The 18,089-nt window shown below is 36.0% G+C and overlaps 1 protein-coding gene across 2 annotated transcripts in view; it reads left to right on the plus strand.

The window, feature by feature from the left end:
- The first annotated feature begins 1,031 nt into the window (after positions 1 to 1,031).
- Positions 1,032 to 18,089, plus strand: part of gask1a (golgi associated kinase 1A) — a 40,255-nt gene continuing 23,197 nt past the window's right edge. Inside the window, exon 1 of one of the 2 annotated variants that reach the window (XM_048153457.1) lies at positions 1,032 to 1,512. In XM_048153457.1, the coding sequence (XP_048009414.1) occupies positions 1,510 to 1,512 (3 nt within the window). In that variant the 5' untranslated portion in view covers positions 1,032 to 1,509. The remainder of the gene's footprint in view (positions 1,513 to 18,089) is intronic. The other variant, XM_048153456.1, reaches the window with a different exon arrangement.

An 18,089-nucleotide genomic window follows, 5' to 3' on the forward strand; every position in this document is an offset into this window, starting at 1 on the left:
TTTTTTTTTTTTTTTTTTTAATTTAGCAAACAAGACTAGTACCGGCTAAGTGTTGCTGTGATTGTGGCCCAGTGCCGGCTCAGTTTCAGTACCCGGTCTCAGGCCAGTACCGGTTAAGTGTACCATTTTGGTTGGCATAATTGTGAAATCTGACAGCATTCTGTAATCAAAAAGATCTTCATGTTCTGAAGATGAACTAAAGTCTTATGGGTTTGGAATGACATGAGGGTGAGTAATGACAGAATTTTCAGAATAACAGAAGTTATTTTAGTACATCAAATTAAACTAAATGAAAATGGTAAATGCTACATTTTTTTTTTGTTTTTGTTTTTTCAGTTAACTTTTTTTTTTTTTAATTACAAGTAATTAAAAATATATATATTTTTTTATGGTTTTAGTTTTAGTCTTGCACAAACTTCACCAAAAATCCATTCTCTCACAATCAGAAAACATGTATTGCATCTTTCTACTCTGCCATCTTTAAGGTCTTTGGTTTTTCATTGAGGCCCATTAGGTTCCTCAACAAGGGGGCATTTTACAATAAGAGAAAAAGTGAAGTGTACACTAGTGGCCTCATGCACTAGCCTGGTGTATAATCTTCCCTCATACTGTAAATCACCATTCTAACCAGAAGAGGACAGTATAATCCCAAAATCAGTTCTCAAGGTTCAATAAATAATTTCTAAACATAATCTTTGAGGACCTGGCACAAAATGTGAAATAATGAATATGTCTTTGTACAATTCAAGTTTGGTGTTTTCCAAAGGCCTACATTTCTTCCTGTAATTCCCCATTTTAAGAACAATTATTGTTAGTACAGTGAAATCATAATTTATTAATATTGGATCTCCTTCAAACAATGTTTTGGAACATTTCATCATTTTGTTCTCTCTCTTTTTTTTTTTTTAAATAACAGTGGAGGCTAACTGCAACAGAAATGTTATAACAACATTAACTCTAGTTGTAATTACTTTGATGGAAATTAATTATCATAGTAAATTTAATGAGATCTGAATGAGGATTTTTTTTAATATAAATATTAAATGAAGATCACATACAACATTTGTGCATTAGCAATACGGCGTAAACTCTAGAAGCGCCCAGCCCAGGACAATAAATCTCCTCAGCATGTTTTTTTTTTTTTTTTTTTAAAGCCTCTTCTCATGTTACACAGCACATTCCTCTCCAAACCTCCACTCTGCTTTCTCTTTTCTCTTTTCTCAAGTCCACCATCCTCCTGCAACGTGTTGCTAGAGATCAGAGCTTTGTTCTGAGAGTTTGGAGACTATGCATTGGAAACTGAAGAATAAACCAAGGGAAAGTCACTAAAGAATCTGACTTTGGATGCATCTCACGTATGGTCCAGTTAAGATGAGAGGAACTTCAAGAAGGTTTGTGTGCTGGAATAATAGTGTGTTTGAATGAGGAGCGCAGGAATTAAGATGATGTGGCGCTGATGCTGTGAGTGAACAGCCAAAGCACATTAGGCTGCTGACCTTAGTGTTTATAATGGTAAGTGTCCAATTGAGAACTGTTCATTATTATACATATTAACGTTACTAGAGTTTATATTGCACAGGTCATGTTCATTGGTGAATTATCAAATACCTGAAAGCATGAATTGCCTGAGATGAGCTTTTATTGTTTAATGCAATCTCTCACCTAAATTGGAATGCATGTTTTGTATCTGAATTCACTGAAAATAATAGTTCTGACTGAGACAGATCAAAAGAATTTGTTGCTCTTTGCAGGACATGGTACTAAAGCACATATTGTGTGTATTGAGACCTCTGATATATACTCCGCAGAAAAGACTCTGTTAGTAATGCATGATGCACCCAAGAGTTGTACAACAACAGTGTCTGTTTTTTCAGCATTGAGAATTCTTTGAATCATTCATCCCAGCTCTAGCCCTCCCCAGCAGACCCCATTAAACTCCCTGACTCAGCAGACACAAAGTTGACTGTGTTCTGCAGTTTAGGGTTTAGTTGCAGTTACCATGCATTGCACTGCAATTATTTGCAGAGAAGGTGATGAAAAATGCATGTGGTCTTTATCTGCCGATCATTGAACCATTAAGATAAATCTAGTCTTTTATGAGGTAAAATTATTTAAGGTTACCTTTGATCTGGGTCACTAGGCACTCATGCATGTAGAACATAGGTGGACACTCATTGCTGTTATAGAACATTGCTGAGTCCTTTAATGCAGGTATTCCCTGTATCATTCCCTGTATCCCTGTAACTTTTTAGTCAGCCAAACATTTGACATAAAATATTTTCTTGTAGAACCCACTGTGATTTTTACATGAAGGTAAAAAAAAAAAAAAAGTAATATATTTTGATATATTATTTGAATATATTTATTTGCTTGGTCAGTGTCGTTGTGGTTTTTGTTCTTTTGCTGTTGTAGGCTGTAAGGAGGTAGAAAGAACCTTTAAAATAACTGAAACAGAGTGTCTATTTACACTAAGTGTAAATAACCTGTCTTGTTGGCAAAGGCTATTTACACTAACTCTGGCCACCGATGTCTGGTTGGGCCACACAAGAATGAAAAAGATGTGCAACGTTCAACGTCAGTGTAGGCCATAGAGAGTATGACACATGGAAGTAGCTTTCGATGCGATCGAACCGAGTTTGAATCTTCCTTTTGCCGAACTCGGTCTTCTTACTTTTCCCATCACATATCAGATCAGAAAGGCATTTATTTTATTGGGTATGATTAGGGGTAGGGAGGGCTTTATTGTCCCAACAAGGCGGCATCCATTTAATAATTTTAATCAATATAATTATTTCTATGTTATTATTGCATCCTGTTAGTGTACAACAATATTGAGGTGCAAATAGTATCTGGCACTATAAGTATTAATAGCATCTAACAAATATTTACACTTGGGCTATTGCAAAGAACTGTTACTTTTAAATGGTGTAAATAGAATATATTGCTAATTTCACTTAGTGTAAATAGCATATTGCTAAGAAAATGCTGCTATTGTCACTTCAAAAGTATTATTTGCACTTTGTGTAAATAGCATCTACAGCTATTTGCACATAATGTAAATAGTATCTATTGCTAAGAAAATATGCTATTTTCACTTAGCGTAAATAGCATCTATCGCTTTTTGCACTTAGTGACTTAGTGCAAATAGCCGCTGCCTGAAATGCGGTCATGACCTGGCTGGAACTACTTTAGCCACGTGTTTCCTTGAAAATAATTACACACCAATAGAACATTTGTCGACCCATCAGATTCAAGCATTCAACAGCCCCCGTAGTATAATAAGGAAATAATGCATGTATACATGTGAGACAAACATTTCATGCCTGCTGGCACTGGTATACAGATGTTGATGTAATATCTGGAATTTAAGGAATTGAATCTGCTTCTTTTTCTTCTTTTATTAAGAAAACCAAATTATCAGACCTCACAAGGAGATTCGGTTATTGTCTGCATGACATTATACTTTTTCACCAAAACTAAACCTATATGGCAGATAGCTGTGTATTTGTCATTTTAGTTTAATTGTGTTAGGCAATTTACTTTTTAAACAACAGAAAATCCTTGGCATTTACAATTTTACTTTGGCAAGAGCTAAGAGTTTTTCTTCTGGCGAACCTTCCAATTGTTTTGTTGGCATGGAGATGGTGTTTAATTACAGGTTGCAGGATTGTTGAAACCAGGATGCTAAAAGCACCCGCAATTGTCCATCTGTGATCCTTGCTGTGTGGACAATACACATTTTCTATTTTTTATTTTATTTTATATTATTTTTTTGTCTATAATGTCTATAATGTCTATAGCCTTATGTCTCATTAACTTGTGTTCTCTAATCTTACATGAACATGGGCATGGGTATCTCTGATTTTTGGCCAGCTTTGCAATAACCATATGTTTTCAACTGAATTGAACATGTATCAAGGGTTCCAATGATTCTGGAAGGTCCTTTTTGTATGTATTTGTTTGTTGTTCTGTTTGTGTTATTTTATGATAGCTGGCATGACTTTTCTACAAGATTGGAAAAACAAAACTGTGTTTGCCAGATTCGCCACAGATTTATGGATTCTGAAAACCCAAATAATATTACTATTCCTAAAACTGTCTGTCAAAGCTGAACTGTTACAGTCAAAATATAGGAAAACGCACCATAAAACCAACACATCACTATCATTTAGTGAAGTCTGTTTCATAGCTGAAGCATTTGCAGGTGAGGTTGAAACGTTCGGTGTTTAATTCAGAACTTATGTTGTAACATCTGCTAAATGTGACTCATTGCTGAACATCTTGAATTGACTTGTAAGAAGGGAACTATTTTTGAAAAAAATGTTATGCCATCTGTATGCCAGTTACTGCTTGGCTGACTTAGTTCCTCCTGAAAGAGCAGTATTTCCTACTAATAACTTTAAGAATTGTTGTCCCAGATTCCCAAGCAATAGTTAAGGCTTATTTCTTTCCTTTATGTAACATCAATAGATGCACACATTTCCTTCTGGAAAAGATGTAGTACTAAAAAAATATATATATATAAAAAAATAAAAAAATAAAACATTAGTTTTACTTGTATAATGACAATACAATAATGTTCATTTATGCTGTTATCATTTTAACATTTATGCAGAGAATCATGGGGAGAAAAAAATCATGTTTTCACAGTTTCCACAAAAATATTAAGCAGCACAATCATTTGCAGCTGTGACCTTGAGCACCAAATCAGCATATAAAATATAAGAAGCATATAAAAAGCATATAAACAAGGATAAGCTTCAAACATATGCCAGTTTTTCTTTACTCTGTTACTCTAGTGATGTGGTGACATAGTAAGACTGAAAGACTTGAGTTTTAAACATTGCTGAACAGTTGACTGCTATTTTTTTTCCACCAAAAATTGAGATACTCTGACTCACACACCATTATCTAAAAGTCATGTCTGCAGTGTTACTGGCCTGCCTGTTAACCAGAGGCAGCCAATGAGCAGTGAGCTGTGCACGAGCATGGCAGAGTGAGATAGTCACCAAGGGAATTAGAATTGATTGTTTGAGGAAGTTGTGGCATTATAATAATGGCTTTTCAAATTGCCATGGAGTAACAGCACCTGCACACAATTTGGCTGAGCTTTTGGAGCAAGTCAGTGTCAGGGAGAGACTAAATGTAAATAATCAAGAAATATGATGATATGCTTGATACTGAATTCATTTGGTTTATCCAGCAAACAGATCTGAAACTGTCTGAGGTATGCCTGATTTTTTAAAGACAAACTTACTTTGTGGTACTCATTGGTTGTAGGTGTTACTATACCCTATTTAAGGGGGCTTCAGCTCCCCGGTCTTTCATCTAAGGGCGTTTTCAGACCTGTAGCTTCATTTACTACAATATTGCATTTTCTTCTTGGTTTGGTTCACTTTCACAAGGCAACATTTCAAAGCGTAACAAAATTTGTTTAAGCGTACCAAAATGTGTTTAACCAATAACATCCTATTATTGGTTAGATTTCACCTGTTTACGTTCATCTGCGTCATCCATCAATATGCTGCTGCATTTTATGTAACGCATTTCCCGTTGTGAATTATGATACCGCAAGGTTCGTTGGTCCGTTGGGTCAGATTGCTTTCTCATCTCAACCGAACCGCTTCAGAGTTCGTTTTCAGTCGGGCTGAGACCACCTAGTTCTTGGAGCGATTGTTTTGGTGTGGATCCGAGCGCAACTGCTGTGTTCGTATATGCCTAAATGAACCAAACTAAGGGAGAAAATGCACCAGGTTCAGAAACAAATGCTCCAAATTAGCCAGGTGCACTAAAGGCCAATTCACATTGCACAGACAAATGCAAACAAGCACGTTTGATGGGTTTTGTCTGATCAGTGTGTTACCCCTGTCGACGACTGTTGCCGCTGGTCAGGGTTTGTTTTTCACCCGACTGAACATGTTTAATCAGCGTTTTTCTGAGTCTGTTGAGGCAATGTGAATATGGCAGTTATTTTTCATAAAATTCTAAATCCAATAACCAACTTGTTTGTTCGTGTTTGTTGCCATTTGTCTGTGCAGTGTGAATTGGCCTTAAGGCTACATCCACATTAATCCGGATAAATTTGAAAATTTTCTCTTAACATTTGGCCTTCCACACAGACATAAGACAGAAAAATGTACTTGCAATTGCTGTCCTGTGGCAAAACATTGCATATTAGATGTATTTGTATCTGTATTTGTTAACTTTCTGAAACAAAAACACTATTTTCAAATATATCCAGATTAATGTGGCCTTTGTTCTCCTAAAAATCTGTGATTAACTGTCAACACCCTTCTGTGATTATGACATCTCCTTTCATGGCAGCAGTAGCTGTTTGTGATTATTTCACTCAGAATCCTCCCAATCGTTATAAAAAAAGAACAACTTCATTACATTAAGTATTATTTTTCCCTCTAGGCAGTGGCAGACACGGTCATAGGTGACATAGGGCAGCAAAGCCCCTGCACACAACTCTCAGTCACACAACTCTCAGACTCCACTTCTCTATTCCTCATCCAAAAACTCTCAGTTCCAGTGAAATTAAAACATTAAAATGCAATCACATATGCCACCATTACTGACATATACTGCATCTACCGGCAGACAGATGCTATTTTAATTTATTTAAAAACATTGTCAGTCAAGACTGTTGCCTAGTCAAGATTCTCAAACTTGTATCAAGAAATATTCCTCTGAGACACATCAGCTCGTGCCAGGTAGGGGGCCAAGCCCACCTATAAGATTAAAATTCTAGAAAGCCCCCACTGCTGATATGATATTTTGACAGTTCAATGAGGGTAGTAGATTTAATATTTCATGTGGTAACACTTTATTTTGATAATCCTCTTTAAGCCGGGCACACATTTAAAGGTACAATTTGTAAGATATTTGCAGTAAAATATCCAAAAACCACTAGGCTAGTGTTATATATTTTGTCCAGCTGATTACTAACAATATCTCTAATGTTTTCAACTTGTAAATCATGAGAAAATTCCCATTCTAAACAGTGACACGGGGCAGTGCAGTCGCCTGTCAATGACGTCAGTTACCCTTTGTTACCGCCTTTACTGACGTAGAAACCACATGACAACAGTGTCGTGGACAAATGCGGAAGTAGTGTCTAGCGTCCAGCAAACCACTAGCTTGCTTCAAGCTGTTCCTTATTTACTTCTTGCACGTTTTATGGTGGATTGTGTTACTTATTTATGGACATAATTACTGTTTACCATCTGCCGCTGGTTCTGTCGACAAGGACAGCTCCCGCAAACGTAAGCGTACGGGCCAACCAAACGACCCAAGAAGAGTTTGGGACAAGAGGAGAGAAAGAGCGAGGATCAATATCGGTGTTGCATTTTCTAGATGGAGAGAGCTTCGCGACAAACTTCACCTATAAAGAGATGCCAATCTTGCTTGTGTTTTACTCGACATTTGAGTTGTTTTGATTCGTATCTTTACAGAAAATGTATGCCATTATAACGATCAACACGATTAGTATTATGGGGCATATACATCAAAACGGGGCATCGCGTATCTAGACCCACGCGAGGACGCGTCTGATCCATAGTTTATACATTTATAAAACTTTACCTCATCCGTTAAATCCATGATTTATCTTTCCGTCTGATTGATGGCCGTCAGCGGTTGGGTAGAAGACAACAAATCCCATCATTCCATGCACCTTCTTAGCGTCATCAAACCACACGATTGTTATTGTTTTGGTAGTGCGCCCTCTAGTGGCAGGTCCTACAAATTGTACCTTTAACGAATAGCTAAAACATTCTAAGACTGTGCTCAACACACAGCGATTGTTTTCTTCAACTGAAGCAGATTTAAATACTTACACAGAATTTGAACACTGACTGTAATTGCCGACTGAACGGAACTTTCTCTGATTGGATTCGTTTGAGCGCGATCAGTCATAAGTATCAATTTATATTCATAATAGGCCTTACAATCGTTAAGTGTGTGCATGGCTTTAGGCATTCTATTAACTACAAGTAACTTTGCAACTAAATGTCACCTACCAGTCATTAGAGTAGTAGACTGTCTGCTTAATATCTGATAACACTTTATTTTAATGGTCCCCCAACAGACATTCTACTGACTATAAGTAACTTTGCACTACATGTCAACTTATTCTACTTAACCAAGTCTAACAGTCTACTAATATTCTTTAGTTAGAGTTGGTTGGCATGCAAAGTTACTTATAGTTAGTAGAATGTCTAAAGTGGGCTATCAAAATAAACTGTAACCTTTCATGTTTACATTTTTATCTCCTCTTTTAACCTCTTAAGATGCACTGATCTGGCCTCAGGCTTGACGTCACTTTGTTTACCATGGTTTATATTTACTATATACAATAAAATCAAATATAAGAAATGTCTCAGGTTGCATATGCAACACTGGTGTCCTGAGAAGGGGAACGAGATGCTGCATCGTGGTGTTGACACCACTGTAAAAATGAACAGTGAAATTAATTAATTTCACTCAAATATTAATGAAAGTTCATTGTACTTAAAAGAAAAAAGTTGTGTGAACTCAAAATTTGATTGTAGTAGGTTGAACTTAAAGGGTTAGTTCACCCAAAAATGAAATTTCTGTCATTAATTACTTGCCCTGATGCGGTTCCACACTTTTAAGACCTTCGTTCATCTCCAGAAAACACAAATTATATTTTTGATGAAATCCAAAAGGTTTTTATCTCCCATAGAAAGCAACGTAATTGACCCTTCGCCGGGAGTTTGATTGACAAGCGATCTAACCAATCATAATGCCGGATCCACCATTTTGTCCAACAAAGCAGTCAGGAGTTCAGTGGACTTGAACTTGAAAAATGGTGTGTATTGTCTTTCTGCATTTGAAACAACACTCCTTCTCATGTTCATTCATGTTTGATTTGATGCTATAAATTACATTTACATTTATGCATTTGGCAGACACTTTTATCCAAAGCAACTTACATTGCATTATACTATACATTTATATCTGAGTATGTGCAATCCCTGGGATCGAACCCATGACCTTTGGCATTGCTAGTGCTACACTCTAACCACTGAGCTACAGGAAAGCTGAGACACAAATTAACTAGTAGGAAGAGATGATCGGTTCACGAGCCGCTTGAGCTGAGGTGCTACATCAATCTGTCATGGCACATTAAAGAGCCATAAAACTTTTTATTGTTCGAATTTCTTTAAAAATTACACAATTTGAAAGCTGGGACTTTGTTTAATATCATAAGTAACCTGCTCTGTCTTGTCAATCAACGTGTTGTCAGTGTCCTCTTTGCTCCGCAATGTATTTTTCCCTCTAAGTGGTGTGACAACAGCATGTATTGTCGGACAAAACAACAGTAACTAAGCGGGGCGGGTCTTTGCGAAGGGTCAGTTACCATCATTCAAGGTCCAGAAAAGTAGTAAAAACATTGTTAAAATAGTCAATGTGCCTGCAGTGGTTCAATCTTAATGTTATGAAGCGACATGCATAAAAAAATAAAAATGACTTTATTCAACAATATTTTCTCTCCCCTGTCTTTCTGCTATGTTGTTTACAGCCAGTGCTTCCAGGTTCTACATCAGAACGCCGGCTCATTATTGGCCGACTCCTGCATGCCTTGTACTGCTCAAATGTTACAGCTTTGGCCAATACTGAGTCTGCATTCTGATGTAGAACCTGGAAGTGCTGGACGTACAGATGTTTATACAGATGTACATAATTAACAAAATTATGGCAATTGATTTTTTTGTCATAGATATTATTAATCATCAAATATTTGTTCAAGTTTTGTTCTTTGGACAGCGTTTGTTTTTGTTTATGCAATGAATGTTGAATTAAAATTACAGCAATTGATTTTTTGTCATGGACGTTATTAATCATCAAACATTTGTTCACATTTTGTTCTGTGGACAGTGTTTTTTTATGCATTTCTTAGGCATCTATTTGTGGTGTTTAAATTAGTATGAGTAAGCCTACATGTGCACAGATACTGGTATGTTTGGTTGTGTATTTATTAGCTTACCAAAGAATGGGGCACAAGAGCCTGTTTCTATATATTTATTTATTTAATTTTTATTTTATTTTTTTACTGTTGTTCTCTGTTGTTTTTCTGTGTGTGAATATAAATGACTGCAGCAGACTGTCACTGACACATTTTCATCCTACACACAGAGACCTGCACATTATATATTTCAGGATGGCACTCGTGTCAAAAGCATCTGCTCCGTAATAAAAAAAGACACTCCACTGATGACACTCTGAGGCAGGACAGACAAGACAGCAGATGGCTGATCTCTTTTTTCTTCCTCTCTCTTTTCTCTCGCACTTTTCCCCCTCAGTGTACCTTTCTCTCCCCCTGAACCATTTTCCTCCTGCATGCAATGGTATAGCTGATCCCCCTTTATGGATAGAGGGTAATGCTGACCTTTGCACAATGCATGAAAGATCATATATCAAACAGAGTTTTCCCACAGCCGGTCATGAAATGGAAGATCTTGGATGCTGACATTACACTTTTTGTTAGTTTTAGGGGACTACAGAGTTTCTTAATGTAAGCATTATGATACATGTTTTGTTGTTGTTGTTTGCTTGTTTTTTTTAAAGGGAAAAAATCTTTATAAAGACATTTTTGAGTACCTAATCTCACCCCTACACTAAACATAAATGGCATAAGCTAAATGCACAATGACATTAATTTTAGTTACAATATCTTAACCTAACCATTTCATGACAATATGAAAATATAACACACAGATAAGTGTACAGTGACAATAATTCATGGATGGATGGATGGATGGATGGATGGATGGATGGATGGATGGATGGATGGATGGATGGATGGATGGATGGATGGATGGATGGATGGATGGATGGATGGATGGATGGATGGATGGATGGATGGATGGATGGATGGATGGATTGATTGATTGTTTGATCTATCCATCTTTCTATAGACATCTTAGAATTGAGTGAGTCTTTGTTCTCTGTTGTCATGAGTTGTTCATTCAGATCTCTAATACAGCTGTCATAACCACTCAGACGCTGACAGTTTGGTTGTTTCCTTTGTCTTGCTCTTTACAGAGATAGATGTTGTAAAGTAGTTTGACATTTCTAAAAAGTCTTTTCATTCAGTCAGAAATTCAGCAACTCCTCCTTTCTGAGCAATGTTAGATGCCAGGGAACTTCCTCTGGACTTATGCCATTTTTAAGATGTATAGAAATCTAACAGAATTTTCTGTATTTATTTAAATGAATGTTCTGGGTAAATACAAGTTAAAAGTGAAATGTTTCATTTCTGTGGCACTTGCAGCAACAAATGGATCTACAAAAATTTATGAACGGTCATAAATGTTTAAAAACTGTCACAGAACACTCCCCTGATCTGTCATTGGTCATCCAAACAGATTAAACTGCCCTGAAGTCATGCCATTGGTTGAGAAAATATTGCTATGGGCTGGTCAGAGTGTTCAAACGAACAGAGCAAATGGCTTAATTATAGTTGTCTCTGCATATTAAACTAGGCTATGAAAAGGTATTTTAAAGGGATAATTCACCCAAAAATAAAGGGATAGTTCAAACCCAGGGCACCCAAGATGTAGTGACTTTGTTTCTTCAGTAGAACACAAATGATTATTTTTAACTCCAACCACTGCAGTCTATCAGTCATATAGTCAATGCATGGCAATGGTAACAAAATCTATGAGAGTAAAAAAAAAACATGCACAGACAAATCCAAATTAAACCCTGCGGCTCGTGCGGCACACATTGATGTCCTAAGACACGAAATGATCGGTTTGTGCAAGAAATCGAACAGTATGTATATAATTTTTTACCTCTAATACACCACTATGTCTAACTGCTTTGAGCGCACACACGGCATCCAGTGCGTGAGGTGTGTATGCGGTGTGTATGCGATCTGGCGTAGACGCAAACGCTGGAAGTGATCTCTCGCACGTATACGTCACTCATTGTTTACACAGTGCACAAACATTGTAGGTATGACGGCTAATCAAAATGGTATTTACTTGTGCTTATCTGGATTGTTCAAACCAACTTAAAACTAAAAGATTACGTTCTCTCACACAAACTCATTCGGGAGTGGTGACTTTCCATGTATTCCCAACTTCTGAGCCTGCCGCCTGAAGTTATGGTTGATTGCTCTTCGGCTGGAAATCAACACACCCTTTAATGTACTAAAGTTGTTGAGGGTCTGCAGCGATCATTTTTCCCCTGATGATTTTACATACCCAGGAGAGGATCACGTACGACTTAAACCATTAGCTGTGCCTATGGTTTTTCCACATCCAACTGAGGTATGTGAACAAGATCTTTGTATATGTCCTTTTTATTTGTAAATCTGCCCTCACGAAAAGTAACAAAATAAAATGAAGTTTTGATGTAATAAAATCATGTTTTTTAGTGGTTTAATTCCATTTGTATAGCAACTGTTGTGCTACTACGCATAACCTGATATTGCTGAGTTCAACATGTTCCTGGGTCAACATTTTTGTTGATCCTGGAACAACATTCAAATCAACCAATCAGATTTGAGGGACAAGTTTACAGATTATATCAAGTTTAGGCTTAAAATCATGAATTGGTGCTTCTACATCAGTGTTATTTATCTATCATTTCCCTCTGATTTTTGGGATAACTTATGGGTAGGGTTAGGTTTAGGAGTAGGAATAGGGTTAAGACAAAATTTTCAGACTAGAATGTTGTTCCAGGATCAACAAAATATGTTGACCCAGGAACGCATCTAACTCAGCAATATCAGGACGTGCGTTGTACTACAGGCACCATGTTTAAACTACGCCAAAGCACATACACACCTCACGCACCGGAATGCCATGCGCACACTCAAGGCAGTTGGATATAGTGTCAATAGTCATAGTGTATATCTTTTAGTGTCATCTGATTGTGTATTAGAGGTAAAAAAAAATAAAATTATATAAATATTCTTCGGTTTCTTGCACAAAATGATTGTTTCGTGTCTTAGGACATCAATGTGTCGTCAGGAGCCGCAGGGTTTAATTTGGAGTTGTCTGTGCATGTTTTTTTTTTAACTCTCATAGATTTTGTTACCAGACTGCAACCGTTGGAGTTAAAAATCATCATTTGTGTTCTACTGAAGAAACAAAGTCACCTACATCTTGGATGCCTTGGGGATAACTCAGATAAACATAAAATTTTCATTTTTGGGTGAACTATCCCTTTAACTCTGAAAAACACATACTTCATCTTTAACATCTATTGACAGCAGCTTTTTGGCTTCTAGCACATAAAGAGATTAACATGGACAAACCGCTTATCCTATTTCTATGATGTACTGTAGACACAAAGCAGCTGAAGTGAGAGAGGACAGAGAATGAAAGCACAGCGAGCTGCTCGGAAAGAGTTACTTGAATGATCACAATTTATTTTCAATGAGAAGGGCCAGTGAGCAGGTGAGTGGGAGCTAGAACTTCCACAGAACACTGTTTCTATTTTTCTTGTAGGTTTTGGTCTATTTTCTTCCTTCTGGACTAGCCCTTAAAAGTGAGAGTGTGACAGTTAAGCTAGTTTTCTTTTGCTGTCCCCTTTCGTCTAAGAATAGCTCGATAAACCGCTATTTCAAAAAGAACAAACTCTCATTCAGATGTCTTCATTGTGTTTTTTGGGGGGAAACGAGTAACCTACTTTTGATTAAAATAAGGGTCATTTCAGTATTTTACTTTAGTTTACTTCAAAATCCAACATACTCTCATGGCAAGTCATAATTATTTTACATTTTGGCGAATTGGTGGCTAATTCGTCTGAATCTCATTTGCATGTTTTCATGCAATCCCCTTCATGCTTACTTTTTTCTAAAAATCGTTTAATATATATATATATATATATATATATATATATATATATATATATATATATATATATAGGGTAATGCTTTAGATTACAACCCGGAAAGTACTGCGTAATTACAACGAATTTACAGCGTAACTTTCAATAATTATAGTGTAACTATACAGTAAGTATGTGTAAGTATAGGGGAACAATAAGTAAAGTATTGGGAATAAAGGGGTAACAACCAGGAAAATAACAAATTATTTATAATGTAAATATTTTATAACTAAGGGGTACTTATACTGTTATGATAGACAACAATCTTACGTTTGGGAGCAATTTAGCGAGAAAGTCCACTGATTAAGTTGTTTCAAGGCAAGTAGAAAGAACTATTGCAATCTTTTTTTAATACATGGAGAAATATGCTTTTGTTTCATGTAGTTACAGGGTAAGTATGACATTGTGGGCCATAAATTAAAGTGGAGCTTGTTACCCTCTTGTTTCATGTAGTTACAGGGTAAATATGACATTACGGGCCGTAAATTAAAGTGATGCTTGTTATCCTCTTATTTCATGTAGTTACAGGGTAAATGTGACATTACGGGCCGTAAATTAAAGTGGAGCTTGTTACCCTCTTATTTCATGTAGTTACAGGGTAAATATGACAGTACGGGCCATAAATTAAAGTGGAGCTTGTTACACTCTTATTTCATGTAGTTACAGGGTAAGTAATTAATAAAACGCAAACAATCTGATATCACTGACTCCGAAACCTTTATTTGAAAAACAACTTTATTAAAAACAGGTCTACAACACTTATTATTTATTTTTTTTAAATCAATTTTCATTTCAAACTCTAAAGTCCTGACAGAAAGTAACAAGTTTTGTCCGTTTTTTGGTTGTTGTTGTTTCTCGCTTGGCTTCCTCCTGCTCTTGTTTCTCAACTGATGAATCTTAAGAAGGAATCCCATTGCTATTCTGTACTATAAGAAAATACAGTACACCCAGAAATTCATGGTTTAGGCTATTCATCTTTTCGCTTCCGACCAACTGTCACCATCGCCTGCATGAGAGTCGACTTTGCGTTTGACGAAGAACATTGAAATGAGCAACGTGAAGCTTTCATGATGTTCTCGCGGGAGATTTGTGCGAAACTCGCGCAAGAACTGCCATCTCTGTTATTCTGTGTTGTTTGTTTCTCATTCTCATTATCTGTTATTCTGTGTATTTTGTTGTGAGCATTACTAAAAAAAAGAAAAAAAAAAGAAAAGAAATAAAATAAACTGACGGCATCCAACATCTGCGTGAGTTTCTCGGGGCGCCTACGTCATGCTTCAAGTTACATCAAGCATGAACTCTCAACCCTCGCATGCACACGCAGAAGACAGTTGGTATTTTTCTTACAAATACATATCGTTTCTCTTCAGAAGACATCGATTCATCCATTGGGGTCGTATGGATTACTGTAGTTATTACTGTTTGTGCTGTTTGATGTTTCGACTTTTAGGAACACGTGAGCTTGCATTATAAAGCGTTTCCAGATGATTAATTTTTTTCCTAAAAACCTTTTTGTGTTCATCGTATAAAAGGAAGGAAAGTCGTATACATGTCAAATGGCATGAGGGTAAAAGATGAGTAAACGGTGAGCACATTTCCGGGTGTACTGTATTTTCTTTTAATACAGAATAGCAAATGGGATTCCCTCTTAAGATTCATTAGTGGAAAAAAAGAAAAAGAGGAACAAGAGGAGGAGGTAGCTAAGCAAGAGAAACGAATAAGAAGTGTTGTAACTTTAAATCTGTTTTGAAATAAGTTGTTTTTCAAATAAAGTTTTCCAAGTGATATGACTGTTTGCGTTTATTTATTTATTTATTTATTTTATTAATTACTTACCCTGTAACTACATGAAATAAGAGTGTAACAAGCTCCACTTTAATTTACAGCCCGTAATGTCATATTTACCCTGTAATTACATTAAATAAGAGGGTAACAAGCTCCACTTTAATTTACGGCCGGTAATGTCATACTTACCCCTTAGTTATATGTCATACATACCCCTAAGTTATAAAATATTTACAGTATAAATAAATTATTTTCCTGGTTGTTACCCCTTTATTCCCAATACTTTACATATTGTTCCCCTATACTTACACATACTTACTGTATAGTTATACTATAATTTATTGAAAGTTACACTGTTAATTTGTTGTAATTACGCAGTACTTTCCAGGCTGTAATCTAAAGCGTTACCATATATATATATATATATATATATATATATATATATATATATATATATATATATATATACGGTTGGTTCCTGTCCTTGATTCTTGTCCTATTCACGATAAAACACGGCTATGACCGCTTCACCCAACGGTTCTGTGTATCACTACACAACACCCTTAGCAACCACTCTTAGCAACGTAAACTGTATGTTCTCAATTGATATTGTTCATTGAAGCTTATATTATGTAGAAGAGTATTGTGAGAAAGAGATCGAGTGAGCGAGTTTATTACCTGTATTCAGATTTAGCATTTTCCTTCAGATCACTCCTATGTTCATAATAAAAAATCTGTTTAAATGTCTGATGTATTATCTTGTCCTTTTAACATTTAAGAGGTTTTCCCGTGACTGACAGTTGCTAGTCAAAGCATTTGTCAGTTGCATCTTGTTCCATTTTCAAAACACCTTTTCAATATAAAAGTCTTCGCTACTGACTGACACACTCATAAAGACAGTCTTTGCCACCATCTAATGGTGTACTAATGTAACTTCTGTTGCTGTTCATGGTCAGGGACCATTTTTTCCGGCGGAGGGAAGGCTTTTAGAAAAAGTTTACTTCATGAAAGTTGCATTGATACATATTTCTGTCTTTAATATTCAAATGCGTCGTGCCTAACAGCCTTTAGCCATGACTTATTCATGATACAGCACAGCCTCTCGTACCTTATTGCTTTATATATATATATATATATATATATATATATATATATATATATATACACACACACACACACATTACCGGTCAAAAGCTTGGAATATTTAAGATTTTTTAATGTTTTTGCAAGAAGTCTCTTATGCTCACCAAGGCTGCATTTAAAAGTATTGATTTCTTTTTTCTTTCTTTTTTTTCTTTTTAAACTTTCTTACTCCAAACTTTTGAGTGCTTCCACAAAAATATTAAGCAGCAAAAGCTGAAACAAGAACTGTTTCTTAAGCCTCAAATCATCATATTGGAATGACTTCTGAAGGATCCTGTGACTGAAGACTGGAGCTTTGTTTTAAACACAGTTGTTTTAAATTGTAGCAATATTTCACAATTTTACTGTTTTTACAGTATTTTTGATCAAATAACTGCAGCTTTGGTGAGCATAAGTTCTTTTAAAAATATATAAATATATAAATATTTTTCTATTCCTAACTTTTGACAGGTAGTGTATATTTTACTGAAGGGAACATTTACAGAGAAAGAGATAGCAAGAACAAACAAGAGTGATATATATCACCTTACATTAACACTTCAAACACCTTGCTTTAAATAATCCGCTTTGAGAAGTAACTATCATGTTTTATTTTGACTGGTTGACAACATGGTTGGAATCATTTGGAGTTTTTTTTATGTAATGCTATTCGGTTTTTATTACTTATATAATTTCTTTCCATTATTTTACCAGTGGCTAATACACTGTGTTTTGAGTCATGAAGGCGTAGTCTGTGCAAGTAAGACCCAGAAAAACAATAACTTTGAGATGTGAGCATGTTTTCCACAAAACATTGTACTTGTCGGAGTAATTCCTCTTCATGTTCTCAGTCTGTCTCCTTGTGTTTGTTGTGCTTGGATTGCTGCCTTGTTTAACAGTGTGATGTCTTTGCCATACTTGTTTGTGCCGTTTGGGTTTGCCAGTTTAACACACAGTGTCAATATGCTTAGTTGTTAAAAGGAACACTGAGAGCTTAATGCAAGGCACTTCATTTGCAAGTGTCATCTAAACCACAGACACAACAACTTTCAGTATGAAGTTCTGTCTATTTCAAGTTTCACACCAGCTATATAGGACTTTCAACCCTTTCCTTTAACCATCTGAATGTCTAGTTACCTTTCCGTTCATTCACCACTGGGTAATCAAACACATTTGATACTTTAAAAGGTCTAAGATATGTTAATGGCTGTGAAGGTTTTGTTTTATTTGTTTTGGCAGATGTTCTGTGTCTCTGGATCAGTGCTTCAGTGTGTTGTGTGATTTCCTAACAGTTTGTATAGATAATGTGA

This window comes from Megalobrama amblycephala, linkage group LG13 (genome assembly GCF_018812025.1).
Source record: "Megalobrama amblycephala isolate DHTTF-2021 linkage group LG13, ASM1881202v1, whole genome shotgun sequence".
NCBI lineage: Eukaryota > Metazoa > Chordata > Actinopteri > Cypriniformes > Xenocyprididae > Megalobrama > Megalobrama amblycephala.